General features: G+C 39.7%; 1 protein-coding gene across 10 annotated transcripts in view; it reads left to right on the top strand.

Annotated features, from left to right (window-relative positions):
* The first annotated feature begins 77 nt into the window (after window positions 1–77).
* Window positions 78–26,469, top strand: part of SMCHD1 (structural maintenance of chromosomes flexible hinge domain containing 1) — a 90,034-nt gene continuing 63,642 nt past the window's right edge. For 3 of the 10 annotated variants that reach the window (XR_775457.1, XR_775456.1, XM_010584860.1), the window contains exons 1-7: window positions 7,197–9,791; window positions 11,092–11,167; window positions 11,631–11,792; window positions 23,532–23,614; window positions 23,732–23,862; window positions 25,589–25,703; window positions 25,855–25,974. Coding sequence is in view for 8 of the 10 variants with exons in the window: in XM_010584860.1 (XP_010583162.1) it covers window positions 9,789–9,791; window positions 11,092–11,167; window positions 11,631–11,792; window positions 23,532–23,614; window positions 23,732–23,862; window positions 25,589–25,703; window positions 25,855–25,974 (690 nt within the window). In the remaining 2 variants the exon portion in view is untranslated. The other 7 variants (XM_010584862.1, XM_010584863.1, XM_010584861.1 and 4 more) reach the window with 7 other exon arrangements.

Here is a 26,469-nt window from a genome sequence, read left to right as displayed (position 1 = left end):
CCCCTGGCGGCGGGCGGGAAGGGAACGGGCGGCCCGGGAGCTCCCCCGCGCGGGGAACCGGCGGCGGCGAGGAGGGGCGTCCTCGGGCACGGTGCGGCGCACCGGAGGACGGGCGCGGTGGTATTTCTGCTGTCCAAGGTGTTGGCGATAAGGGCCGGTGTTTTCCCGGCTTGAGCCCTGTACCTGTCTCTCCGACGTCCGCAGTGGTGGCTGCTGCCATTTAAATACTTTACCTGGCGGGTTCTTTGCTGTCTCGTGTATCCTTTCAGCTGTCTTTCCTTTCGTTACGCAAAACAAGACTTTACTATGTCTTCAGATCTCTTGGAGGTGGAGATTTCTTTCAGTGTATGGGCTGTTTACTTTGCTGGTGATACCAGTAGGCATCGCCCATTTTCCGTCATGGTTTTGTTTTTTGAGGGAGTAATAAATGCCATAAACCTGTTAGCTGCCTGCGTCTGTTTTTTATTGTGACACACACAGGAAAATCAGCTGTAAATTGTGCACTAACTTAGTCTGATAAAACTTTCTATTTTAGTTTCCTTATCCAGTGTAATTTGCACTTTGTTCTCTAGGATATAAGCTCTTTGAGGAAATTGCTTGGTTTGTGCTATGTCTGGATGGTGTTTAATGTAATGGTTTCCTACTGCGATGAAAGCTTTGAGTTATCAATGTCAGCAGGAATAGCTGTCACAAATGACTACCTCCTCCTTGCACAGTTCTACTTCAGTGTTCAAAATGGCATATTCTTATTCTGTTAGAGGTACTGAATCTGTACTACTGCTTCAGGTGCTGCTACTCAGCAGTAACTTGGCTATGGAGCGTTAGCATATCCCTTGATCTGGTCAGAGCCCCGAAAGTTCAGAAAACTTTCATTTTCTGTTCAGAAGAAACAAAGTAACTGAATGGAATAAAGAAATCATTACACTTTATGCAGTGTAACATTCTGAGAAGTTAGACAATGGGATGGGTTCATGGCCTTCTAAGAACCAACATCCTCCTTAATGGAGCATCATTATAGGGTTCATATCTCCTGTGAGTAATTAGAAGCATTACGTGATTTCCTCCCAAGAGTTGTCCTAATGCATCCCGTCTCAACTGTACCTAGCGGATGAATTGCAAGAATACTTCATATTTTTAGTATTCAGGGTAAATATGTTGATGATTAACCCATCTTTTTCCTTAGCTTTTGCAATTAATTGATGGGCTGAGGTTAACACTAATTTGCAACTTGTTACAGTCAAGGGCGTCTTTCTTTTCATGGCTTTGTTACATATGCTGCACACTCCAGTGACTTCTGTTTCTGTGCATCCTCACAGCGTTCAGTAGTTCACAGAGCTTTTGGCATATTTGCAGTCTTACACAGAAATAGGTCCTCATCACCAGATATGACAAATCTTGGGTACAAACAGCTTCAGGGTTTTCTTATCTCAAAAAACGTATTGACGTTGTGGAGTCAGTACTTTAATGCCATTAGGCAGTCTGCTCAGACATGCAACATAGCATTAGAAAAGTCTGGCGCAGCAAAGCAGAACTTGGTGTGTTTGGATTTTGTGCCTGTGAAAGTAAAATTTTCAAGTATAGTTTCTCACCATGTCAACATCATAATCCTTATCACCAGTCCTGGTGGCTGTTCTGGAGTGTTAAGGATAATAGTGGATGCTCTTAAACTTGTGCAACAAGTTCCTCAAATATTCATTCTTTTAGAGAAAGGCCTTCTCCAATAATGTCTGCAAGTTCAGTCAGAGATGCTTCTGTCACAGCTAATTTCAGTGTGGTGACTCTTCACACCTTGGAGCTTTTGTTATCTTACATATGGGACATCTCACTCTGAAAGCATGCTGAGACAGGTGGTTTGACATGACCAGTAAGTGCTGGTACAGTGAAAACTGGACAGGCTGAAGTCTAGGAGTTTGATGTCTCTGTCTCCCACACCAACAGTGTACAGGTTCTTGTTAGGCTTCTTGGAAGAGCATTCTGGCATCTCGGTGCCTCTGGGAGTTTTACGCATTGTTTATGTTTCTCTGGGTGTTGTACTCCAGAGTGCCAAATTTCTGGCATCTTGAAAATTGCAACTAACTACTTTCAGGAAAAAGGTGATGAATGGGTTCACCTGATTGGGACAGACTTTCCCCACTTCATGGTGCTGAAGTCAGTGTCAGGGAAGTGATGAAAGCTCAGGAAGAAAGATTCTTTTGATAAGCAAGTTTTGAATTGTTCAGACTAAGATGAAATGGAATGTTGTATTTGCTTTTCCAATTAAAGCTACTAGACACCATCTGAGTGTGTGATCAGGCAAATGCTGCATATCTAGTAGCGTTGTTTCCACGGGTATCCTGTCTGGTGGCTCAACCTCAGTACAGGGTCATCTTTAAATCGACTTTCATTGGCAGTTTGTTGTGCGACTGAATGATTCTACTGTAGCAGCGAAGGTGCACATACATTTTCCAGTCTGCCAACAGGCCAGAGAGGGTGGTAATGTCTGACAGGGGCATGAGAAGTATTAAGCTGTTGGAAGTATTTCTGCTATGAATATCTTCCTGTGGCATAAGAGAATTCTTTTGGATATAACTGGATATGTAGGAGTCAAAGGAGAATGTAAATCTTGAAAAAAATAATGAAATTAAACCCAATTGCAATATGTGATGATTCTGAGTTGAAAATACTTGAATGCCTGAAGGCATGGTCTTAGGCTGCTACTTCTGAGATTTATGTTTTTTTCATAATGCAGAGAGAAGGTGAGTATTTTCCTGTTTGTGTAGCAAAATAACTGAGTCTTGAGACAAGAGATTCAGCCACTGAGAGGTCGATTTAGGAGCTGATTCATGTCCTGTCTGTTGTCATATAAAATATTCCTCTGTTATTATTAAAATATTCTTTATTAATTTTTGAAACTTTTTTTTGAAGCAAATATTTGTTGTCACCTTATGAGTATTTTTTTACTGTCCCCTAACAAGTTAATGCATGGCAGTGTGGTTGGATGTGGCTTTATGTACTGATAAATTAACCTTTCCTTCTGAATGTGTGTGTGTGAGTTTTTTAAAAAAAAACAAACAAAAAAACAAACCAAACTTTATAAGAGAAGCTGGAATGTATATAGTCTTCATTCTTATTCCTTGCAGTGATCAATCCTAAAGCAGAAACCTCTTAATTAAAAAAGATCTGTTAGCTTGACTATTCCATTTGAGCGCTGTCGAGCGTATGTGGAGCAGTCATGTAATTTCAGTCCCCAGAACCATGAAGTTTTAAGGTGAATAAGTGAATTAAATATGGAGTTTTACCTCTTCTTGGAAGTACACCTTCCTGTTGTCTTTTGTTAGGTATATGCCCCACTGCTTGTCCTGATGTTCAGAGTATAATTGGAAAATATTTACCTGCAATGAGCAGAATGGAGCTAAACTTTGTTGGCAGTTAATCCTAGATCCCTCGCTCATGTGGTCCAGGTACACAGTGAAGCTGGAGCGCTTCAGTTTGTTGCTAAGCTGGCAGGAATCCTTCCAGGCACTTAGAGAGGTCACACTCCTTTTAAAGCGGAAAGGTATCTGTGCTGAAAACTGCACCAAAGTTTTGCTGAGTGAAGGGTTTGTGAGAGGCTTTGAGGTGAAGTATCAGTCTGAAGAGAGCTAGTGGTACTAAAATTAGTGTTTCTTCTTAAATAGAAGTTGAACACATTTGTAAGTGCTTCTTTAATTCTTTTGAAACTTTCATCATTGTTGTGACCTTGTTTGAAGAAATATATAGGAAGTATAGATCTGTAATCTGTATAGAAAGTAACTATCTGTAATTTAAGTAAATACTCACAATTCAGACATTGCAATAGAACAAAGTATTTTGCTTTTAATCTTTTGTCACATCCTTTGTTGAGTTTCCCATTGTATTCTAACAATCTAACAACTATTTAACTATTTACATACTATTTTGCCAGTCCACCGAGATAAATTCCAGTGTATCAATAAGCTAAGAGGCAAAAAAGGAAGTTCTTTAAGAGTGAGTATGGAAAAGAAGCATAGCTGTGGTGGAAACTCAAGAAATAAGTGTAATTTTTTTTTGGTGAATATTTGCTTGCCAATGCCTATTAAATAATTTAATGAAATTATTTATGATCAATGAAAAAATGTTAGCAACTTCTGCTGTTTGTATCACCAGAGGGTAACTCTTAAATCTATTTAAGAGGTATCTAGATAATTTACTATGATACTGTTCTGATAAATTTGCTCAATAAAAGTACCTCCATTTTTAATGATGGAATCAGTCCATCTTGCCATAATTATATTTTTGTATTATAAAATCTATATTCATTTACTCACTTTTCAAGATTCTGTATAATCAGAAACTGAAAATAGATATGTTTTAAACATGCCGTGCATACACAAAACAAGCAAGTTTTGCCTTGCTTTTTAAGGAAACTGTTGGAGGTACTGTAAGGTATGTATAAGATGCAACAGTACTGTGAGTTTTTTCCAAAACTGTCATATTGTATTTCAGGCTTTGCTGAAACGCTTGTGTATAGTGACTTTGTTACTGACATTTCAGTGGGAAGAAGGATGCAGTTTGCATACCTTTGTGTACTTAAGCACTACCTTATTATGTGTTGACTGATTTGGAAAGCTGTGTGGTTTTTAAGTTCCTGCTCAAATTTGAGTGCTGGCAATACAGTCGGATGCAGAGCATATGCATTCCTTTGGCATTAGTTATCCAGGTGCAGCTTCTTAATGTGACCAAGTACTTTTTGCTTTTGAAGACTGACTCCTGAATTCTTGTTACTTTAACAAGTGATGTCCTACAAAGTATTTTCATGGTGGAAGCTGTATGGAGTTGATGTCAAAATTTTGGGTGATAGCTGTATTCAATAATATTTGTGATTCTGTTTTTAGACACAACGGCTTGTGATAGTTACTGAATTTGTCTAGACTGAATAAGTCTAGTAATGACAGCATGCTCTTTGCATAAATTCTAGGGTCCCCAACTTCTTTCTACTTGTTATATCTTGCAAATCTTGAAAAGATGTCTGAGTTAACTCATTGTTCTGGACAAGGTTTCATAGATTTATGGATGTGGCTTCTGTAGACAGCTTCTGTCATGCAATTTCCCTCTCTTGTTTTTCTCTCTGTTTTTCTACCAAAACCAGTGTAAAGCTTTACTTGAAGATACCGCATAAAAACTTCTTCTATTACTGGTTCTTGTGATAGGTAGCAATGTTCTTAGTGTTTCTGTTAATCCATCTGTTCACTTCTTAACACCTTTCATTGGTACCTTTTTGTAAATATTCAGAGCTGTATCAATAGAACTTCTGAAAGTAGTGAAACTTTTAAGTAGGACAGAAGACAAAGCACTTCAAGTTCTGCAAATGTTGTCTTCTGTAATTTGTTCTTTATTGACAGAGTCACCTCCAACTAAAGGATGGTTGGAAAATGTTTCAGAACACTACTGTTCATTGCTGGGTTTTGTTTGTAGGTTGTCTCTAGCAACCATCTGCCCAGGAGATACGGGCTATTGGGTGTTCCTGTATTTCTGTAATATACAACTCTGCTTTGAGCTCCAAGAAATGCTTAGAAATAACTTCTATCTTTTTTGAATGCAACTGCTTTTCCAAAGGCTTTTGGATCCCCTTCCTGTTGGTGTCCAAAGACAATGCATGTTTGTGTTCTGACATTAGGCAACCTCATTCAGATTATGATTAAAGATGATTGTTATCATACTTGCTGTCCTACCATGAGTGCTCAGTACGAGATCCTCACTACCAGATCCTCAGCAGGTTGTCATTATGTTGAGACTAGCTGACCTAACAGTGGACTGGAATCTCATTAGCACTCTTATGAGTTGCGTACGGTTATTGTCAATCACTCCAGCAAGATCTTTGTCTCTACTTAATCTGTTTGTATCTTGGTTTTCGTATTTGCTAATTTGTATGAATGACTTTAATATTACCTAGTTGTATGAATGTATGAATAATTGAGAGATGTGATACAAATATCTCAGTATCCTTAAGCACTACTGAAAGACAGTTCTTGGTTTGAAAATCTGTGATTTGAGAATAAAATATGTTTCCTCAAATGTGTTTTACAGTTTCATCCATTTGTTGATCTAAGAGATTTCTCTCAATTTGGACTGATAATTCTTTTTAACGTGGCATAAAGCAGCATAGCTAACTGATAAATGTACATCTTTCAGGTGATAAATTGGCAAATAGCATGAGACACTCAGTTAATCACATGCAAAGTTACAGAAGGCTACAGGCCTCTCAGAGGTTGGATGTAGCATTTAAGTTCTTTTTTTAGATTCCTGAACAAGTTCCTGCAAAGGAGCCGCTGGATCAATGTGAAATACTTAAAGTAAAGCTGTATTGCTTTTTATCACATTAGGTAGCTGAGGTATGTAGATAAGTCTTGTGAAAATGAGTAGCTGTAAAGGACAGCATTGAAAATGCCATTGCTGGATTTCTTTACATTTAACTGATACAGTTCAGGTCCCCTTTAAGAGGTTCGCATTGGCAATGCAATTCCATTAGCCAGAAAATTATTTCTGGGCTAGGTGTCACTTCGTGGAAGGTGGCTGTTATGTCTCTGTTATCCCTTGGCTACATCACCATGTTCTGAGGCCAGTTCTTCACATCATTCTCATGTGTCTGCCTGTTGGAACAGTTACCTTAGGAGGAGACAGAGCATTTTAAAGGTATGGAAGTTGCTTATTGTAGGAAACAACTGTTTGTGTTGAAAAGTTTGGATTGCAAGGGGTTAAATGTCTTCCCTAAAGATATTGTAGTTTCAGTTTCACTGTTTTACCTAAGTCTGTCATGTGTAAGACTGTTATATTCCTTCAGTTTGAAAAGTCAGCACCAGAAATGATTTTTTTATGGTAATAGACTGGAGGCCCACTGGAAGCAGACCAATGATGCTGTGCTTACAGTGTGTTATCTCTCCTTCACTTACCACTTCAAGCCTATCCATGTTATTGCAAGCTGTGGTGCTATACACACAATGTTGAACATTTGGTTGTTGAACACCTTTTCCAAGGCAGATGGTAAATCTAGAGGCAAAATCTATGTTTACTTCGTGTTAATTGTTCTAGTTGGCTTAGTAGCCAGGTAAGCCTTGCAGTGTGTGTTCAGATCAAATAGCAGCAAAATTTGCTTTGGTGCTTATGTGCTAATATGTGAAAGAGAAAAGAAACTGAGGCCTGTTTGAAGGAGTCTTAGCTGCTGAGGAGTTGTCTGTGATTTGTGGGCTTGTGTGTTTTTTAGTTTATAAAGAAAACCTGTGACTGAAGCATGTATAGAAATTGAACCTTCCTTCTTGATTCAGATGTAAGGGTTAACGAGATCACAGTTCATTCATACTTTCACATATCGTTCCTGTAAATTGCTCTGCTGAAAGCTTCTTGGGCATCTGGCATTCATTTGGCAGTTTCAAACTCTTACCTTTTAGCATTATATTAATCTTGCATCATAAACATCCACCAACAAATTGAGAGTTATTAGCTTTATTTATTTATCATGAAACATAGGCAGTGCTCCAGAGTGAGCCTCGAGTTTATAAAGAATGTATTTCTTTTGTTTGAACAAGACAGCTTTTTGGTTTGTGTATCATCTCATAGATATAATGACTGACATCCCACTGCAGGCAAAACAAGCTTGACTCAGGGAATTTTTCTTAATTTAACTTACTGCCAATTAACACAACTTTTGATTATTGGGGGGGGGGGGGGGGGGGCAATTAAACAAACACTTAGGGAAATGCCTTTCTTCCTCCTTCTCCAAGTTCATCTTCTGTCATCCACCTCTCTTCTCCCATTCCTAGTCCAAGCTTCCCTTGTTCTCCCCGTGTGCCACGCTCAGTCAATCCCAGTTCCTTTGGTAAGGCAACAGGTGGTATGAGATGTGAGGGCCATGTGCAGGGTTTCCCTCTGCTGCTGCTGCTCCTCCTCCGTGCTCTTTACTGGTTTTCTTCTGCTCTGGGGGGGTTGTCTGCAGGCCGCAGCCCCATGGGAGTAGGAGAACGGAGAGGGAAAACTCCCTGCCCTGACATGGATCTGCCACCATGGGCCCCAACACCTTTGGGGCCATCCCTGCTCTGCCATGGTGTACCTCCTTTCAGTGTGTCTCTGGTGTTCCTAGCACTGATGTCTCCTCTGTTGCTTCTCATTTGTCTTCCATCAGTTTGAGAGCCATCTGGCACTGTCTATGACTGGGTCAGGGCAATTCACTGCCTCCTCCCGCACTGGTCACCCCTACAGCTCTCTGACACCAAAACCCTGCAGTGTACACTCAGTACGCATTCAAGTGTGGCTTAGCAAACAACTTAAATGGCTCTTAGTGAACAGCTATGGTTGTTTTCCTGGAATATTCAAAATTTGGCTTATTGATATAATCTTCTCTACTTTTTAGGTTTTAGGTGGCTTTTTTCTCTTTTGTATGCATATAACTGTTCATCTTTCTAACGTTTTGACTTTTCCGTTTGCATATAGTGATCATATGTAACCAATAGTTTAGGAATCCTTGTCTTTTCACATATCTACCTCTCTTTTTAGAGAACATTAATTTTTTTTTTCTCCTAGATTGTGGATTAATTTGTAGCTTGTCTCTGTTTTTTCCCAAAAATCTTTTCTTTTGTCTCCAAAAAAATAAAAGCTTTCTGCTTAGCTGTTTTAACACAATAACCTCCAAACATGCTTTCATTGTGAAGGTGCAGAGGCATTTCTGAGTATAGTGATTCTATTGTACTCTTCAAGATTTTAATGACATCAAAAGCTAGATCATGATTGTGTATCTGGACAATTTTCAGAAGAAGCAACAGACTTATAATCTGAAAGTACTGCTAGGTTGTCACGTGAACCTTCTGAAGTCAAGAATTGGGTGCATCTTCAGTGCTTATTTGAAAAAGGGCACAATACTAGGCTGAAAGGGGCTCAGCAGTGAAACCCCAACTTTATGTCAAGTCAACAAAAGATACCATGATGTCTCTTATATGCGAGAATTGTAGTGAGAAATGAAACATTTCACCAAATGTTGTTTATCAGAATCAAATGAAACCTCATCAACTGTTCAAGTAAATTACCTAGTAGGTTCACTTTTATTCAGGGATGACCAACTCATCTTCCTGAAGACCACATCCACATCATGGGACAACTGTGCAGCCACCTCACTGCTACCTGGCATAATGGGAAGTGGCAGGGAGTGGGATAACTGAGAGTGTGCAACAGAGGGAAGGAGGAGGTAAAACAAATTGGTCTTGTATACAAGTGAAGCTTTCAAACTGAGACGTTTTCTAAGTTGGCCAAAGTTTATAGAGGATGCAGCCTCTTAAATTCTGGCACAGACAAGAAAAATGGCTTATCTGCAGTTAGGACTGCTAGACTTGGTCCATGAACCTGCCTAGTAGCTTATCTTGAAATGACAGCCATTTGGAGCGAAGTGGAAAGGACCTGCTGCCAGTAGATACAGTAATGCTGGGCTCACCAGGAAATGCAGGTGTAGCTCTGCCTGTGAGGTTGTTGCAGTTGGCTTAGTTGAAGCTCACCCAGGGAGCGGAGGAGAGGACCAGAAGGAGGAGGCTGCGCCTGCTCAGTTAGCAGGCTGCTGTCTTGTGCATGCACTACCTCATCCTAACTTCTTGCTGCCTTGAAGTAAATGCTGCACTCTTCACAAGGTTTTGAGAGCAGGAGAGCTTGTGGGAAGTACAGAAAACAGGGAAGCTGTAATTATACCTGGAGGGAAAAGATGCTTATCTGTGCTTTCAAATGTAAAACGCTCCGGTTCAGTTATTCTATATTAACCAGTAACCTCAAATGGCACAATGGTTAGTTATACAGTATCCATGTTTTTTATTGCTTATTTTTCTTGCTCTGAGCAATTTCTTTTTTTTCCTGCACAGGTTTGCCATGTTGAAATTTGTGTGACATGAGAGGTTAAGTTGAAGTGATCTGAACATAGAGAGTTAAAAAGTAATAATTACTCCAGACTCTTTAAGTCTGAACATCAGTCTCTTTATGTCATCTCCATTTATTTTGCTTGCACCAAGTGCTATGAAAAGTTTGACAATTTTGCTAATTTTGCTGATGGATACTAACTGTATCTTTAACAGAGTCACAACCAGGGAGAAGGTAACTGAAAGATGGAAAGCAGACTTCTAATGAAGCCTTAAGCAGTGTTCTAAAAATATTTTTGTGAGTCTGAGTACCAGGGATGGAAAGAAAGAGGTACGGGAAATGATGAGGACAAGCTGCTACAGGGAATGCAAGAGCTTCAGGGAAGAATCTGGCTAAAAGTGTAGAAAACACCTGTCGGAGTCATGACTGCAGGACTGAAAGGGTTGATGGAATTAAACAAGACCAGAGTTGACATTTACTTGAGTTTCAAAGACCTGGAAAGTCAGGAGAAAATACAGATATTTCATTTATTATTTTGAGAAAGAGATTAGTGTTGGACGTCAGGGTGCAAAAATTAGGGCAGATGTAGAGACATATAAATGTATGTAGAAAGCAGGATAAAAAGTCCAAAGCTACAGAAACATATTTAAAAGTTGGAGGCAGCAAAGTGGCAAAAATTATTTAGGTTCAGAAGAATATACTTCAGTGTTTTAATGGTAAAGAATTTTCTAAAAGAAATCTTAATTATTTTTTTAAAATGTATGGTATAATTGAAGAACAAAGACTTTAATGTGTATCCAACATTAAGAAATACTTGGGTGGTTTAATGTCTCAGAAGAGTGCAATTAAATATGGGACACCCTCTAGATCATGACTATTGCTGTTGTAGTTGCACAGTCTGAAGTAGAGCTGTTCAGTTTCTTAGCCCTCAAGGTGATTACCTGTAAGACAGTTCCTCCTCCTTAAAATTCCTGTTGCTCATTAGAACATATTTTAAGCAGGTAAAAAAACAAGCTACTCTAGTACAGACAGTTTTGGCGAAGTTGAGAAAGCAAATGAAATTCTGGAATTAAACTGTGTTCTGAGTTAATACAGGAAAAATATTTGGTCACCTCTCAGTAGTTTGTGGCAAAGTGAGTGGAAAGACTGCTTTTTTTTTTTTTTTTCATTTATCTGAATACTTTATGGTGTACTTAGTTATCATAACTGATTAACCTCCAATTTTTGTAGGCATTTGGCATAGCTACTGATGAAAACTTTGTTATCACCACAACAAACAGGAAAGAAATTACAGAAGACAACTTCAGTAAGTATCTTAGATGGCAAAATAAATACAGCTATTTTTTATATTGATTGTAAAGACCACATGATGATTGTTTATACTCTGACATGCAATAATTAACTGGAAATACAAATCCTGTAATAGTTTGCCAAGAATTGTTACAAAATTGACTTTCACAAACAAGTTTTTAACAACTACTTGTTAGTATGATGGACAGTTTTACAACGTAATTTTTTTACCTTCCATCACAAATTCTGTTAATGATAAGAAAAAATGGCATGTAAATAGCTATCACCTGAGAAAACTTGCATTATTAAGCTTGGAAGTACGAAAAGATTTTAAATTAAGTGTTGTTCCTAGGATGCAGAGCAGTCAATGCCTAAGAAAATACAGGTGTTACCTGAGGCTAAACCTGTACTGGTTTTGAGAGCAGAAATTGCCTGGTGCAGTGCTCTTCAATATACTTTATATTTCATCTTCACTGCAGGCGAACTTGTTCAAGATGGAGTGACTTTGTATCTGCTACAGTCAGTTGATCAAATGCTGCTTTCGGCAACAAAGGAGCGAATTGACTTCCTGCCCCACTACGATACGCTTGTCAAAAGTGGCATGTACGAGTACTATGCCAGCGAAGGGCAAAATCCTTTGCGTAAGTACTTGCCAAAATAATCTTGTGTAAATGATGTTTATATGAATATAATGTGGTTATGAGCAGTTTAACTTTTAGTTACAATTGGTGAAAAAATACAGTCTTAACTGTAAAAGAAGAATTAATGATGTTCTTCATACAAATTTTTCATTTAAAAATGACTCAAAATGGCCGTGTAAGAATCCAGATTTACAGAGTTACCTCCTCAAATACTTCTTTAAGAAGTTTGAATATTTTAGAAGTAAAATGAGTTTAGTCTTGATAATAAACTTGGGGATGTCATTCAGACAGGTCAGCATTTGTGTTATCAGGTTTTTGTCTCCTGTACTCACAATAGACTTTGTGTTTGAAACTGGTGAACAGTTTTGTATGAGCTACTGTCTGCTCTCCCATCTGTGCTTCTACAGGGCTTAACTTACCAACAGGAGCAAGTATTTCTTTAAAAAGGTGCTGCTTTAGTTTTTATCTAACCAGTATATTAAATATGTAACCAGTATTTCCTGTTGTTTTATTGAAAAAAATAAATTTCTGTTTACAGCTTCTCTGAAAATTGTCTGTGGCTGTAATTACTTTATATGTACATTGTAGGTACAGCAGGCTCACAATTGTACAGAAAAAAATGCAAACATCAAGACTCAAGCATTATACCATTCCCCCAGCGATTTCTGTTTCATAACAATCTCAACAATGTCTATAAATAGCAACTGTATTTTTAAGTACCAGTCTCCTTTTGCCCCCTCCCTCTTTCTGCACTTATTTTTTTCCCTGCCCTGCCAAAGACACTGTTTTGGTTCAGGTTTGGAGAAACTGTGCTCAAAGTGCACTAAGAGTGTGGTCAGCTATATGGGTATCTCTGTGCACAGGAATTGCTGTATTAGACCACACAAAGCATTCTGTCTAGGTCTATGCTTTGTTCCCACCAGCAGCGAGTGTTAGATACCTGAGAAATACTAGGAAAACAGAAAGGCCATGCAAAGATGCAACAAAAGTGATTTGTGGACTTTTGAGTTCATGTCTGTGGACTGCTCTTTTCCATGAACTTGTCCAGTTACTTTATGAACCATCATAACATCTTTAGTATTCACAATGTTTTGTGGTATTGAGTCCCCAGCTTAATTGCATGTGATGTGAAGTGTCCTGCCTTTTTGTACATGTTGAGCTAGTTACCGTTTTTTTCACCTGTTGACCATACTTTGAATGCTGGGAGATATCATAAAGCATTGCCGGCAGATTGGCTGACTTGGTGAATCATGCTTTAAACTAACAAACTTGGGGGCTGGGGTGCAAAGCCATGACAACAGCGTACTCACAAGGACCGGGGTGGATGAGCACACCTACTGGAGTAGTAAGGAATGACACCAATCCTCCAAAAAGGTTCCACCAAAAAGGTGAGACAGTCAGCAGTCCAGCTAAAGTGTCTCTATACCAATGCACGCAGCATGGATAACAAACAGGAGGAGCTGGAAGCCACTGTACAGCTGGAAAGCTATGATCTGATTGCTGTCACTGAAACTTGATGGGATGACTCACATGATTGGAGTGCTGCAGTTGATGGCTATAAACTGTTCAGGAGGGACAGGCAAGAAAGGAAGGGTGGAGGGGTTGCCCTCGCTATAAAAAACCAAAATGGATTGACTGCACAGAGCTGTGTTTTTTAAAAACAGCAGTGTACAAGTCAAGAGCTTATCCCTGAAAATTAGAGACCAAGCCACCAAAGGAAACATTGTGGTTTGTGTTTACTACAGGCCACCTGTTCAAAGGGGAGGATGTCGATGAAGCATTCTTACTTCAACTACAGGAAGCATCATGCTTGCAGGCCCTGATCGCGTTAGGGGACTTCAGTCACCCTGACATCCCCTGGAAAAGCAGCACAGCAAGCTACAAGCAGTCAAGGAGACTCTTGAGGATAACTTCCTAATCTAGGTGATAGAAAGCCTAACCAGAGGAGATACATTAGTGGACCTGTTGCTCACTAATGCAGAGGAACTTATTGGAAAGGTCAAGACTGGTAGTTGCCTGGGCTGTAGTGATCATGCCCTGGTGGAATTCATGATCTTGAGGGATATAGGCTAGGTGAAAAGCATAGTCGGGACTCTAAACCTTAGGAAAGCGAACTTTCAGTTGTTTAAGGGAGTGGTGGATGGGACACCCTGGGAAACAGCCCTCAGGGATAAAGGAATAGAAGACAGCTGGCAGCTATTTAAAGACTTTTTTTCTTAAGAGCACAAGAACTATTGATTCCCATATGCAAGATGTCAGGCAAGGAAGGCAGGAGACTAGCGTGACTGAGTCAGGATCTTCTGGTCAAACTAAAACACAAGAGGGAAATGCATAAGCAGTGGAAGCAGGGGCATGCATCCTGGGAATAATATAGGGATGTTGCCTGGGAATGTAGGGGTGGGATCAGCAAAGCTAAGGCACAGCTGGAGCTGAATTTGGTAAAGGATGTGAAGAATAATAATCAGGGTTTCTACGGGTACGTTAGGAAAGGAAGAGAAAAGAAATTGTTCCCCCCCAATAAATAAAAGGAGGGGATCTAATGACAACTGACATGGAGAAGACTGAAGTACTAAACAATTTTTTTGCCTGTTTTCAGTGGCAATTGTTCTTCCCACATCTCTTACGTCTGAATCTAAAGGCAGGGACTGGGGGAATGAAGTCCCACTCATTGTAGGAGAAGATCGGGTTCAAGACCATCTGAGGAACCTGAATGTACAAGTCCATGGGACCCAATGAGGTGCATCCCAGGGTCTGGAGGGAACTGGCAGATGTAGTCACTAAGTCTCCAGTGGCTGGAAAAAGGCAAACATCACACTCACTTTTAAAAAGGAGAACTCTGGGAACTATGGACCACTCAGCCTCACCACAGTGCTCAGTAAGGTCATGCAACATCCTCCTGGAAGCTATATCAAAGCATATGGATGACAGGGAGGTGATTAGAGACAGCCAACATGGCTTCACCAGGGGCAGATCGTGCCTGACTAATCCATTGGCCTTCTACAATGGAGTGACTGCGTTGGTGGATAAGGGAAGAGCAACTGATGTTATCTACCTTCTTTCTGTAAGGCCTTTGATATGGTCCCACACAACATCCTTGTAGCTAAATTGGAGAGATACGGGTTTGATGGATGAACTGTTTGATGGGTAAGAATTGGCTGGATGGCCACATCCAAAGACTTGCAGTCAAAGGCTCAATGTCCAAATGGAGATCAGTAACAAGTGGTGTCCCTTAGGGGTCTGTATTGGAACCAGTACTTTTCAGTATTTTTATTAATGACATAGTGGGATTAAGAGCACCCACAGCAAGTTTGCAGATGACACCAAGCTGAGTGGTGTGGTTGATACTCACTTGAAGGAAGGGATGCCATCCAGAGGGACCTTCACAGGCTTGAGAAGCGGGCCAGTGTGAACCTCATAAGACTCAACAAGGCCAAGTGCAAGGTCATGCACCTGGGTCAGAGCAATCCCCAATATCAATACAGACTGGGGGCTGAATGGGTTGAGAGTAGTCCTGCAGAGAAGGACGTGGCGGTACTGGTCAATCAAAAATTAGACATGAGCTGACAACGTGCGCTTGCAGCCCAGAAACCCAATTGTATCCTGGGCCGTGTAAGAAGTAGTGTGGCCAGCAAGTTGAGGGAGGTGATTCTCCCACTCTACTCTGTTCTTGTGAGACCCCAGCTGGAGTACTGCCTCCAGCTCTGGGGCCCCAGCACAAGACAGATATGGACCTGTTAGAGCAAGTCCAGAAGAGGGCCATGAAAATGATCAGAGGGCTGGAACACCTGTCATATGAAGAAAGGCTGAGAGAGTTGGGGTTTTTCAGCCTGGAGAAGGCAAGGCTCCGGGGAGGCTGCAGCCTTTCAGTATCTAAAGGGGCTTATAAGAAAGATGGAGAGAGACATTTTACCAGGGCCTGTAGTAACAGGACATGGGGTAACAGTTTTAAACTGAAAGAGGGTAGATTTAGATTGGACATAAGGAAGAAATTCTTTACTATAAGGGTGGTGAGAACTGGAACAGGTTGCCCAGAGAAGTTGTGGATGCCCCATCATTGGAAGTGTTCAAGGTCAGGTTGGATGGGACTTTGAGCAGCCTGATCTGGTTGAAGACATCCCTGCCCATGGCAGGGGGCTTGGAACTACATGATCTTTGAACGTGCCTTCTGACCTAAACCATTCTAGGATTCTGTCATCTCTTGTTCACATTTTCTATACCAGTCATGGATCTCAGGAGTCCATTTTTCCAGGCATGTACATTCTGTTCTACTTAATTAAAGCTTTTGTGTTTACTTTTTGAACAAAATGAATAAAACTGAGGTACAGCAGTGCAAACTAGCCAAAGCATTCCGTATCTATGCATAGTTTCTTAAATTGAGCTTGATGCTTCTGCTTCTGTAGTTCAGCTCAAGACTTTTGTAAAGGAAGGCTAATTACTGTTTTACTTCCTTGTGACACTGAATTGATGGGTGAACCTGACACTGTTGAAAATGAATGACACTGTATGGTAATCATTACCTGCAGTAACCATCCAGGGACTTTTCAGGGAAATGTTGGGTGATCTTGGGCATGTGGAACTATTACATGGCATCCTAGAATAATTTAGGTCAGAAGGGATCTCTGGAGGTCATGTCATCTAACCCCTGCTCAAAGCAAAGTCAATTAGATTAGGTGACTGGGCAAGACCAGTTGACTTTTGAGTATCTTCAAAGAGTAGAAATTCCCCAACCTGTGGTGGCAGCCTGTTCCAGTATTTGATTATAAAATAAATACATCTTTGTCTAATTAATTTTCCATGTTCCAACTTTCATCCGTTGCTTCCTGTTCTACCACTGTACACCTGAGAAGAGTCTGGCTTCATCTTTGCACCCTCCTAGCAATAAGACAGCAATAAGGTTTCCCTTAGCCTTCTCTTAAGTCTGAACAATCCCAGTCCTCTCAGCAGCCTCTCCTTGCATGTCTGGTGCTCAAGCCCTCTGATTATCTGGAGGAGTCCTCTAGACTCACTTGAGTATTTCAGTGTCTTTTTCAGAGAAGCCTCAAGCTAGACACAGTACTCAGAATGCAGTCTCACAAGGACTGGATAGAGAGGGAGAATCACTTCCCTTGACTGTCTGTTTGACACTTTGTCAGTGTCTCTGTATTCCTGCTTGGTTCCCCATCCCCTCTTTAACCTTATGCATAATTCCCATCAGCATTTGAACTTGGTCAGTAGTCTTATCAGTTCTGGCCTTCTGCCACACTTACTTTAGTTTCTGTACAGTGGATTGAACTACTCTTATTCTTTGAGGAGGTAGACCTTGGAGATCAACCAGCTGTTGTGAACCATCTAGGGCAACTATTAAGAATGCTCACCAAGGGCAAGAACTTAGTAACACAGGAACAAAGTACCAAAAGAGTTTAAAGTAAAAGAGGGAAAGCCGCGAAGGTATAGATCAATAAGGATTGGTGGATGGATCAGGGTGGGTTGTGTGTGTCAAACCTACATTTTCCTTTTCTTTATATGTCAAGGTTTTTTTGTTCCCTCTACTCTTCATGACAGTAAAATTGTTGATTGCATAGCAAAGAGTTGTCAGCAGTGGGGCAGTTCATTTGGAAAATATAACTGTATGAAGCTGGCAGATATCATACCTCATCATTGTATTTGTGCTGCAGTGATAGATCTTCAGGCTGAACAGTGGTAGTTCTTTCTGCTGAAAATGAAACACTGTAAAATCGTACCCTTAGCTCCTGTGTCGTGTTTCGGTGAAATGCGCTGTGGCTTACTGGGAGGTACGTTACGGATGCTGAAGCCATGCTGGGGTAGTTGGTTAGCATCTTATCTTAGGCTACTCTGAGCTCTAGCTGCTTGACTTTTCTGCTAATTTTATCTGTCAGATTTTTGTTTTTTTAATTGGAAAATGGTTTGTACTGTTTCTTCTTCCATTTGTATCTTGGGCTCAAGGGCTCTGAAGTTATTTGTTAGAAGCTGTGTTTTTCCATATATGGTGGAGGCTGCAAGAGAAAAAAAGAACAAAAGCAGTAGGATGAGATTCTTCTTTGTGATTTTATCAGTGTCACTGATGATGCTAAACTGACTAGTGATGCGAACGCATCAGAAAGGAGAGCCATCTTACAAAAAGATCTGAACAGGCAGGAAGAGTGGGCAAGCAAGAACTGTATGAAGTTTAACAAAGACAAGTACAAAGTCTTGCACCTGGGATGACATAACCAAAGAGCCCAGTACAGGCCTGGGTCTTGCTGAAAGGGACCTGGGGGTCCTGGTGGACACCAAGCTGAATCTGAGTCAGCAGAGCACCACTGCAGCAACAAAGGCAAATCAGATCCTGGGCTGCTTCTGCAGGGGTGTTACTGTCAGAGATAGAGATGTGATCATCCCACTTAGCACTGGTCAAGCCATGCCGGGAGTGCTGTGTCCAGTTCTGGTCCCCAGGTCAAAAAAGTTGTGGACAGACTGGAGAGGGTCTAAAGGAGGACGACAAAATGATCAAAGGGCTGAAGAACCTGCCTTGTGAGGAAAGACTGAAGGAGTTAGGTCTTTTTTCCTGGAGAAGGCTCAGGGGACACCTCATCACAGTATTCCAGTACTTACAGGGCAGCTACCAAGAGAATGGAGGCCCTCTTTTCACGTGCAGAAGACAAGGGGCAATGGGTACAGGTTGCACCTGGGAGAGGTTTCATCTTGATGTAAGAAAGACATTTTTTACAGTGAGAACAATCATTCTTTGGAACAACATCTCCAGGGATGTGGTAGAGTCCCCATCGCTGGAGGTTTTCAAGATGCAATTGGACAGGGTGCTTAGATAATCTCATCTAGGCTCCCTTTCCCATAAAAGGTTGGACCAGATGATCTTTCGACCTGGATTGATCTACGATTCTATGAATTATTTAGTTTACAGACATTAATGCTGACTCATAGGAAAAAAAGTGTGACAATAGCTTTTTTTAGGTAAATGCATAGTATTTCAAAAGTTGCAGGTAGAAATATTGTTCTCATTGCTAGATTAATGTTAACTGGAAGCATTTCCGTTCTTTCAGTCACAGAATTTGATGAGATTCAAATGAGCACTTCTGGCAGTCAAACCATAGTACGTTCCTGAAACTGTAGAGCAGTTCAGCCTTGATTTGAAGGAGTGAACCTTTAGCAACCACATTGCATGACTTTTTTTTTTTTTTTCATTTAAAAAAAAATTTTTTTTTTTTTTTAAATTTAAAAAAAAAAGTACTTGAGCACGAAGGTATAAGTAGGAAACAATATCAGAACACATGTAGCCCATACACTGGGACAGAAAAACAACGAACAAAAGAAAATTGTTAATTCTGTGGCATGTGAAGATGATGTGAGGTGTTGAGTGCAACGGTGTGGACACAGAACCTTCGGTTATTTGATGCTGCAAAACCAAGGGATTTTGCTACTATACATTCATGTTTCCCTTTTAAATACATATAACATTGCTAGAAAGGAGTTAATACTATTTAGTTAATATTACCACAATAAAACTTGTGGGACAAGAAGATGATGAGAACTGGAAATTGGAAGCAAGGGCCTATACTGCAAGAACTGAGAGATGAAGGGTAGAAAAATGGAGAAATCTAGTCCTCTGTCGTATAGTTATTGTTACTATAACCACCTTGTATTAGAACTGTTAAGCTTTGAAGAGGTATACGTAGTCTATGGTTTCTTGTATTCATTTTTCTGTAGCTCTTTATCAAAACTGCCTATCCCTATTCCTTTTTTTAAAAAAAAGTCTCAGAAGAAAAAGTATTTTAGTGTCAAAGAGTCAAGTGTCATCCATTTAGATTTACTTATGGTAGCATTTAAACAAACAGGTTTGTGTGTTAAATGCAAGATATTGCATGGTCATCAAGTTGTACAACAGAACTTGAAGTTCCTTCTTCTGTTTTTATGGCTTCTTATGTCAAGAATACAAATGTTTAAACAAGTTTTCAGTTTAGAAATACATTTTTAAAGAGTTTTGGTTTCAGTGTTGCTGTTTTGGTTTGTTAGTGTTTTTAAAGCAACATTTAAATTATTAAATCAAGAAATAAAATTAATACACACTGAGGACTGTTACTGTTCTACATTGGAGGAATTCCCCAGTATGTGCTTAATAATCCAACTCTCACTTTGTTTTCATGGTAATAAACAGCACTGCAATCAAACAGTTGGTTTGTCAGAAGGAACTGTTACATCTTGTAAGATCTTTATGAATATGAAGTCATTCAATACTGCACTTACTGTAAGTGCTCACGTAAGTTGTAGCTACAGCTCATCTCCCATGAAATGCTGAGCATTCCCTTGGTAGGAAAACCCATTTTTCCTTCTCTCAGCGGGCTTCAGAATAATAATATGAGATGAAAAATAGATAATGCATATGTATGTTCAGTTTTCCTTTAGTTCCTCACACACAATGTCTTTTCCTTTTCCTTCTTTTTCTTCATGAAAGACATTTTCCACTTCTGTTGCCTCATATTATGATCATTTCCCTGTACATAACTCCAATGATAACCTCTTGTGTTATCCAGAGATTTTGTATCAAGGTCAAATCTGCCATCCACATGTAAAAATACTGCATTTTACAAAGTGGTTTGAATGTAAAATATAGCAGCATCTTTGACAGATTTATTTGTGTTCAGAAGTATTGAAACAGGAAGCAAGTATATCCACAGGAGAGAAAAAGATTTTGATCATGCCTGTCAATGTCCGTGGGCCTAGATAACAGAGTTTCTTGACAACTTGCTGTAGTTTAAAAACAGGTTGAACTTTTGTTTGGATCCATCTGGCAGTATCATCAACGTACATTTGCTGTTTTCTCTCCTTGCATACTGTTGCCCAAGAGCCTGAGGCATATTTATTTATGAGCCAGAGAAGTGATTAAAATATGGGATCTCAATGTTGTCTTTTTGAAGTCTGTTGGGTTTTTTTAGTAGTAAAGCAAAGTTTACTACTAAGGGAAAACTAAATTTTTTCCTACGTTTTCCTCTGTCGTGTTATTGCTAAAGCAGCTTGCTAGGGTGCTTTAAATCATTATTCTCTCTAAAAGAAAGTGAACAAGCTTCAGGTTTTTGTGAGAAACTTTTCATATATATTTAAGTCAATTCTTGGTCTTGGCGGTACTCTGCAATAGGTGACACAGGGAAAAGGAGGATTCTTGCTCTGAGTGTACTGCGTGTGTTCATATTACTCCCACAAAGGCCTTTAAAGTAGTCCAAATGTTCTGCTACTACTTCTGGTCATAACTCTTCAGTCCTAAAGAGACCACAATGATCAAGACTACAAACAGAATAACTTTTAGATCCACTTCTGTAATGATGTTACTGGTATCTTTTTTCTAATGTTACAAATTCTCACTCTTTAAGACCCTAGTGAGGTAATTTGTGAAATTCTGCAACACAGCAGTAATTAAAATTTGCTAAACAGCTATATTAAGCTGTCTACTTTTGTTTATTATGTACTAAAATTGACTATTAGAGCAAATAACAATTTTGAACATGGGTAAGTGTACTGCAGCTGAGGCTCCTCATTTACAACATCTCTAAGGGCGTGCCTAACCAGTTTCACGTGTTGATGAAGGGCCTTCGTTATTTGATATGGAATAATAAGTATGGATCACATAACTGATGCTCAACTCCTGTTAGCAGTGAAGAAAGTTGCAGAGAAACCAAGAACTGTTTTTATACTTCAGAAACAACTTGAAGGAAAATGCAAAATGCTTCAGTGTTGCTGTATGATACTAATACTCAAGGGATTTCTTTTGCATGTCTGAAGTGTATGGCCAGTGTAATTTGTACTGTAGCATTCTGAAGAACCTTGCAAATTGTAGGGAATAAAACTTCCTTATCAGAGAGACTGAATGGAAATGTCTGGTCACTAGGGCTGACCAGTTGCAGTGAATTAATCCAAACTTGATGTATTTTTTTCAGATTGATGCTGCAGTCCTTAATTAAATGCAATTTTTCACTAAAGTTAGGTGTTCCTAACTTGAATTAGGCAAGGGTTCCAAGTATTGATGTTTAGAAAAAACAGACTTGTGCAAGTAATTTGGCTGGCTATTTCTGCTGTGTATTGCCACATATCTGACAAAACTTTGGTTGTATTTACCATTGTCATGGTTTAGGCCCAGTTGGCAGCAAAGCACCATGAGGCTGCTTGCTCGCTCCTCCCCCCTCCGTGGTGGAGAAAATATAACAAAAAGCTTGTGGGTTGAGACAAGGACAGGGAGGGATCACTCACCAGTTATGGTTATGGGCAAAACCCAGACTCAACTGGAGGGGGGGACGGGGGATGGCCAGACGGACCAAAATCAATTTAATTTGTTACCAATCAAATAAAAAAAAAAAATCTTAAAACCCCTCCCTCCTTCCTGGGCACAGCTCCACTCCTGATTTTCTCTATCTCCTCCCCCTGGTGGCACAGGAGGACGGGGAATGGGGGCTGGGGTCAGCTCATCACAAGTTGTCTCTGCTGCTTCATCCTCCTCAGGGGCAGGACTCCTCACACTCTTCCCCTGCTCCAGCGTAGGGTCCCTCCAATGGGAGACAGTCCTCCATGAACTTCTCCAACGTGGGTCCGTCCCAAGGGCTGCAGTTCTTCACAAACTGCTCCAGGGTGGGTCCCTTCCACGGGCTGCAGTCCTTCAAGCACAGACTGCTCCAGTGTGGGTCCCCACAGGGTCACAAGTCCTGCAAGAAAACCTGCTCCAGCGTGGACTTCTCTCTCCATGGGTCCACAGATCCTGCCAGGAGCCTGCTCCAGCATTGGCTTTCCACGGGTCACAGCCTCCTTCAGGCATCTACCTGCTCTGGCATGGGGTCCTCCCCGGGCTGCAGGTGGATATCTGCTCCACAGTGGACCTCCCTGGTCTGCAGGGGGACAGCCTGCCTCACCATGGTCTTCCCCATGGGCTGGAGGGGAATCTCTGCTCCAGCGCCTGGAGCACCTTCTCCCCCTCCTTCTTCACTGACCTGGGTGTCTGCATAGGTGTTCCTCTCACATTCCAATCTCCTCCCCTGCTGCAGGTTCCCCTTCTTAAATCTGTTCTCCCAGAGGTGCTGATGGGCTTGTCTTGGGCCAGAGTCGGGTCCGACTTGGAGCCAGGGAAGCTTCGAGCAGCTTCTCACAGGAGCCACCCCTGCGGCCCCCTCCCCCACTACGAAAACCCCGCCACACAAACCCAATACAACCATTCACTGAATTCTTCAACGATTTTTACAGTTTTCTTCCTGTTCTTGTTGTAAACAAATAACTTCCTATTTTGGAAGTTGTGCAACATTTCCATTCAGGTTTTTTCAATGAGTTCATTCTTCCCTCAATATTTTAACAAGTCAGAGTCAGTTCTTTACATACTTTGGACTTTCATATGAATCATACAAATTCATTCCCAATCATGGAAAAGGACAAGTTTGTCTTGTGGTAGGGAACCTGTTAGTTCCTCACTGTTCCTAGGTACTTCCAATAATTGTGTCCTTACCATCAACAGAGGTATGAGAGGTTCAGTGAGAAAACAAATCATAAAGTATATGTGCAAATATGTACAAAAGTTTTTTGGTTTGTTTTTTTTTTTAAATCAAGATGTTATCTAATTTTGATAGTTCTGACAGTGCTTAGCTCTTGTCTGTGTTTACGGAATGTGTTATCTTCATTGCTCAGTAGAAACTACTGTGAATATGTGTCTGTTTTCTGAGTGCTGTCTTTTGAGAACAAGATTTTAACGGGGTTATTTTTCTTCAATTTCTTTAGCATTTGCCCTTGCTGAGTTGATTGACAATTCTCTGTCAGCTACATCCCGAAATACTGGTATTCGGAGCATACAGATAAAACTGGTAAGATAGAAATATTCTACTTTTTTTCAGGTGTAGTTGGCATAGTTTGCATTATCCTTTTTTTTTTTCCTGGTGCTCCTTTTTTTGTTGTTGTGGTTGTTTTTTTCCCCAAAACAGTTGTTTGATGATTCCCACGGAAAACCAGCTGTTGCTGTGATCGATAATGGAAGAGGAATGACTTCTAAACAGCTTAACAACTGGGCTGTATACAGATTGTCAAAGTTTACAAGACAAGGTGACTTCGAGAGGTTAGAAAATTTTAATCATTTTTACAACAATTAGTAGACTCTGCGAAGGTTCACAGAATATCATTTTAACACATACCTCTACGCCAACACTTAGCTGAAACCTGTCATTCCATGATTACATATAAATAGACATTTTTGTAGGTAGGAAACAGGGAAGCTTCATAACACAAAACTGCTTTTCTAATATTATGAAACTCTGAGAACATGTTTTTATTCTCACAGCCTTTTCTAAGTTGTCTTTGACTTGCCCATGTACAATTAGGAACATTCTGTGTTCTGGGGTGGGTTTTTTATAGTGTGTTCATCTGATACCTGAAAGCCTTTCAGTATCACATTAAGCAATGCATTCAATGTCTGTTATGCTACTTTTTCTTTAATCATAATTGTGTACAATGTAATGCAAAATTATACCTGAAGATGTCTGTAATTTTTGAAGGAGGCTAGGCAAAATAAATGCTTTGCATTTAAAGAAGAAAGTGGCGGTTTATGGTGGGTTTATATGAATTCATTTTACAGTTTTGAATCTGTTCTCAAGAGCTCTTCAACCTCCACAGCCAGACTTAACCCTAGTGTAGGAAATTCCAGAGAAGCAGTTAAGTACAGTTCTTGAGCTTTAGTCACTTTTTAAATACCTTAAGCCTAGGGCAGTAAATGTGAAGATGAGGATCACAGCCTCAATCATAACTAATTTGTCCTATGAGAAAGTAGTGTAAAAAGTAATGGGACAGTGGAAAGTGATAATATAGCTGAGGAGGGGGCTTTTTTGCATTAGAAGCATGTCAAAATAGAACAACTAATATCTGTCAGAGAACTGGAGATACGTGCATATGAAGTGATTCGGAGTCATCTAGTAATTTGTAAAGAAATTCACTGCTTTTTAAAATTGCTGTAGTTGAATTTAGTAACAGTAGAAATGTGTAGTGTTTTTAAGCTACAAGTTTAAACTGTGGGCTCGTACCATTCAATAGGAGCACAGCTGTAAATTACAGCAGGATACTATCTACACCTTGTTTTCATTTGGGACAGCTATGATTTAAAAACACGTTTGTCCTACCATTTGCTTAAACTACGTAAGACTTTTCATCCATCAAAGCTGACTTAAAAGACATGGAATTTAATTACTCATGGTATACGTAGTCTCTCCAAGACTGTGTTTAATAGTTGGTTGGCATTATTTCCCATTTTTACTCAATAGTATTTCTCTGAAAGGATGATGTCAAAAAGATCAGGTTTGCTTTGTAAGCCATTTTCATTTGCATGAGCTTCACAGTTAGTATCAGTACCTATACCACAGTACCTATCGCGCAGACCTGTTGACCATGTCCCTGTTGCAGAGTTAACAATGGAGAGAAGTTTTCAGAGTAATAGTTTCTTTTCTATCAGATTCTCCTTGCCAAACATTATCCTCTCTTTCATCTGAACGTCAGTGTAATATAAGCAAATTGTATGACTGAATAAGATTTGGTTTGCTAGAAGGGACAGAAATGTTTTATAAGATGACTTAAGAAAAGAGTTACTCTGTCATCATGCTTCTAAAAAGAATACATCAAGAATTTTAGGCACATACGTTTTAATGTTGCAATTATAATAGGTCTAAAGTGAAGGATTTTTTGAACAATGTGACTGCCGGAAGAATTTAATACAAGCTGTTTAGATCAGAAGTTTCTCTCTTTTTTTAAATTATGTTTATCTTGAGAAAACTTGTTAAACACACTTTTACTCTCAGTGATCATTCAGGATATGTACGCCCTTTGCCAGTGCCTCGTAGTTTAAATAGTGATATCTCATATTTTGGAGTTGGAGGCAAACAAGCAGTGTTCTTCGTTGGACAGTCTGCAAGAGTAAGTAAATATCAATCTTAAACATTATTTTAAAACATTTTTACATAATCAGATTATTATTATCCTAGCTTTTAATCACAGTATTAAACTATTTTGTTGTTAATTTTAAATCTTATTTTGATTTTAAATACCATTTCTTTAATAATATCAGATGATAAGCAAACCTGCAGATTCTCAGGATGTTCATGAACTTGTCCTTTCTAAAGAGGATTTTGAAAAGAAGGAGAAAAACAAAGAAGCAATATATAGCGGATACATTCGAAACAGAAAGGTAAATAGCCTTAATACTTTCTCTTTTTTTATTTGAAAGCTTTTCCCAGGTTAACATGATTTCACTATCTAATATTCTTGTAGTACTTATCTGGGGATATCTTTGTCTTATTGAATCGTTTGCACCCCGGAGTGTAAAAGGAAGTAATGGGAAACGTGAAGGCACTACATATCATAAAGCTTTATTTGTATGTGATTCTTTTTTATCTTTTCTGTTTACCATAAAGGACAGAAATTACATATAGTTTAACATATCAAGTTAAGAAAAATATTTAAAAATACCTTTCTAAGATCATTGATTGTTTCATTATGTATGAAACAAAGAAAAATGTCCGTTCTCTGAAGTAGTAAGGAATAAATTAGGGAGACAAACTGTGCTTATGTAAGAAGTATGTAGAACAACTAGCCTGTCTATGGGAGAGCAGTCCAGCCAGATAAACAAAACCCAGTGGATTCACAAATCTCCACTAATTTTGTAAAAGAAATGAACTGTTTA

Source organism: Haliaeetus leucocephalus, unplaced genomic scaffold (assembly GCF_000737465.1).
Source record: "Haliaeetus leucocephalus isolate CR32 unplaced genomic scaffold, Haliaeetus_leucocephalus-4.0 Scaffold1007, whole genome shotgun sequence".
NCBI classification, from domain to species: Eukaryota; Metazoa; Chordata; class Aves; order Accipitriformes; family Accipitridae; genus Haliaeetus; species Haliaeetus leucocephalus.
This window is presented reverse-complemented; position numbering and strand designations above follow the sequence as displayed.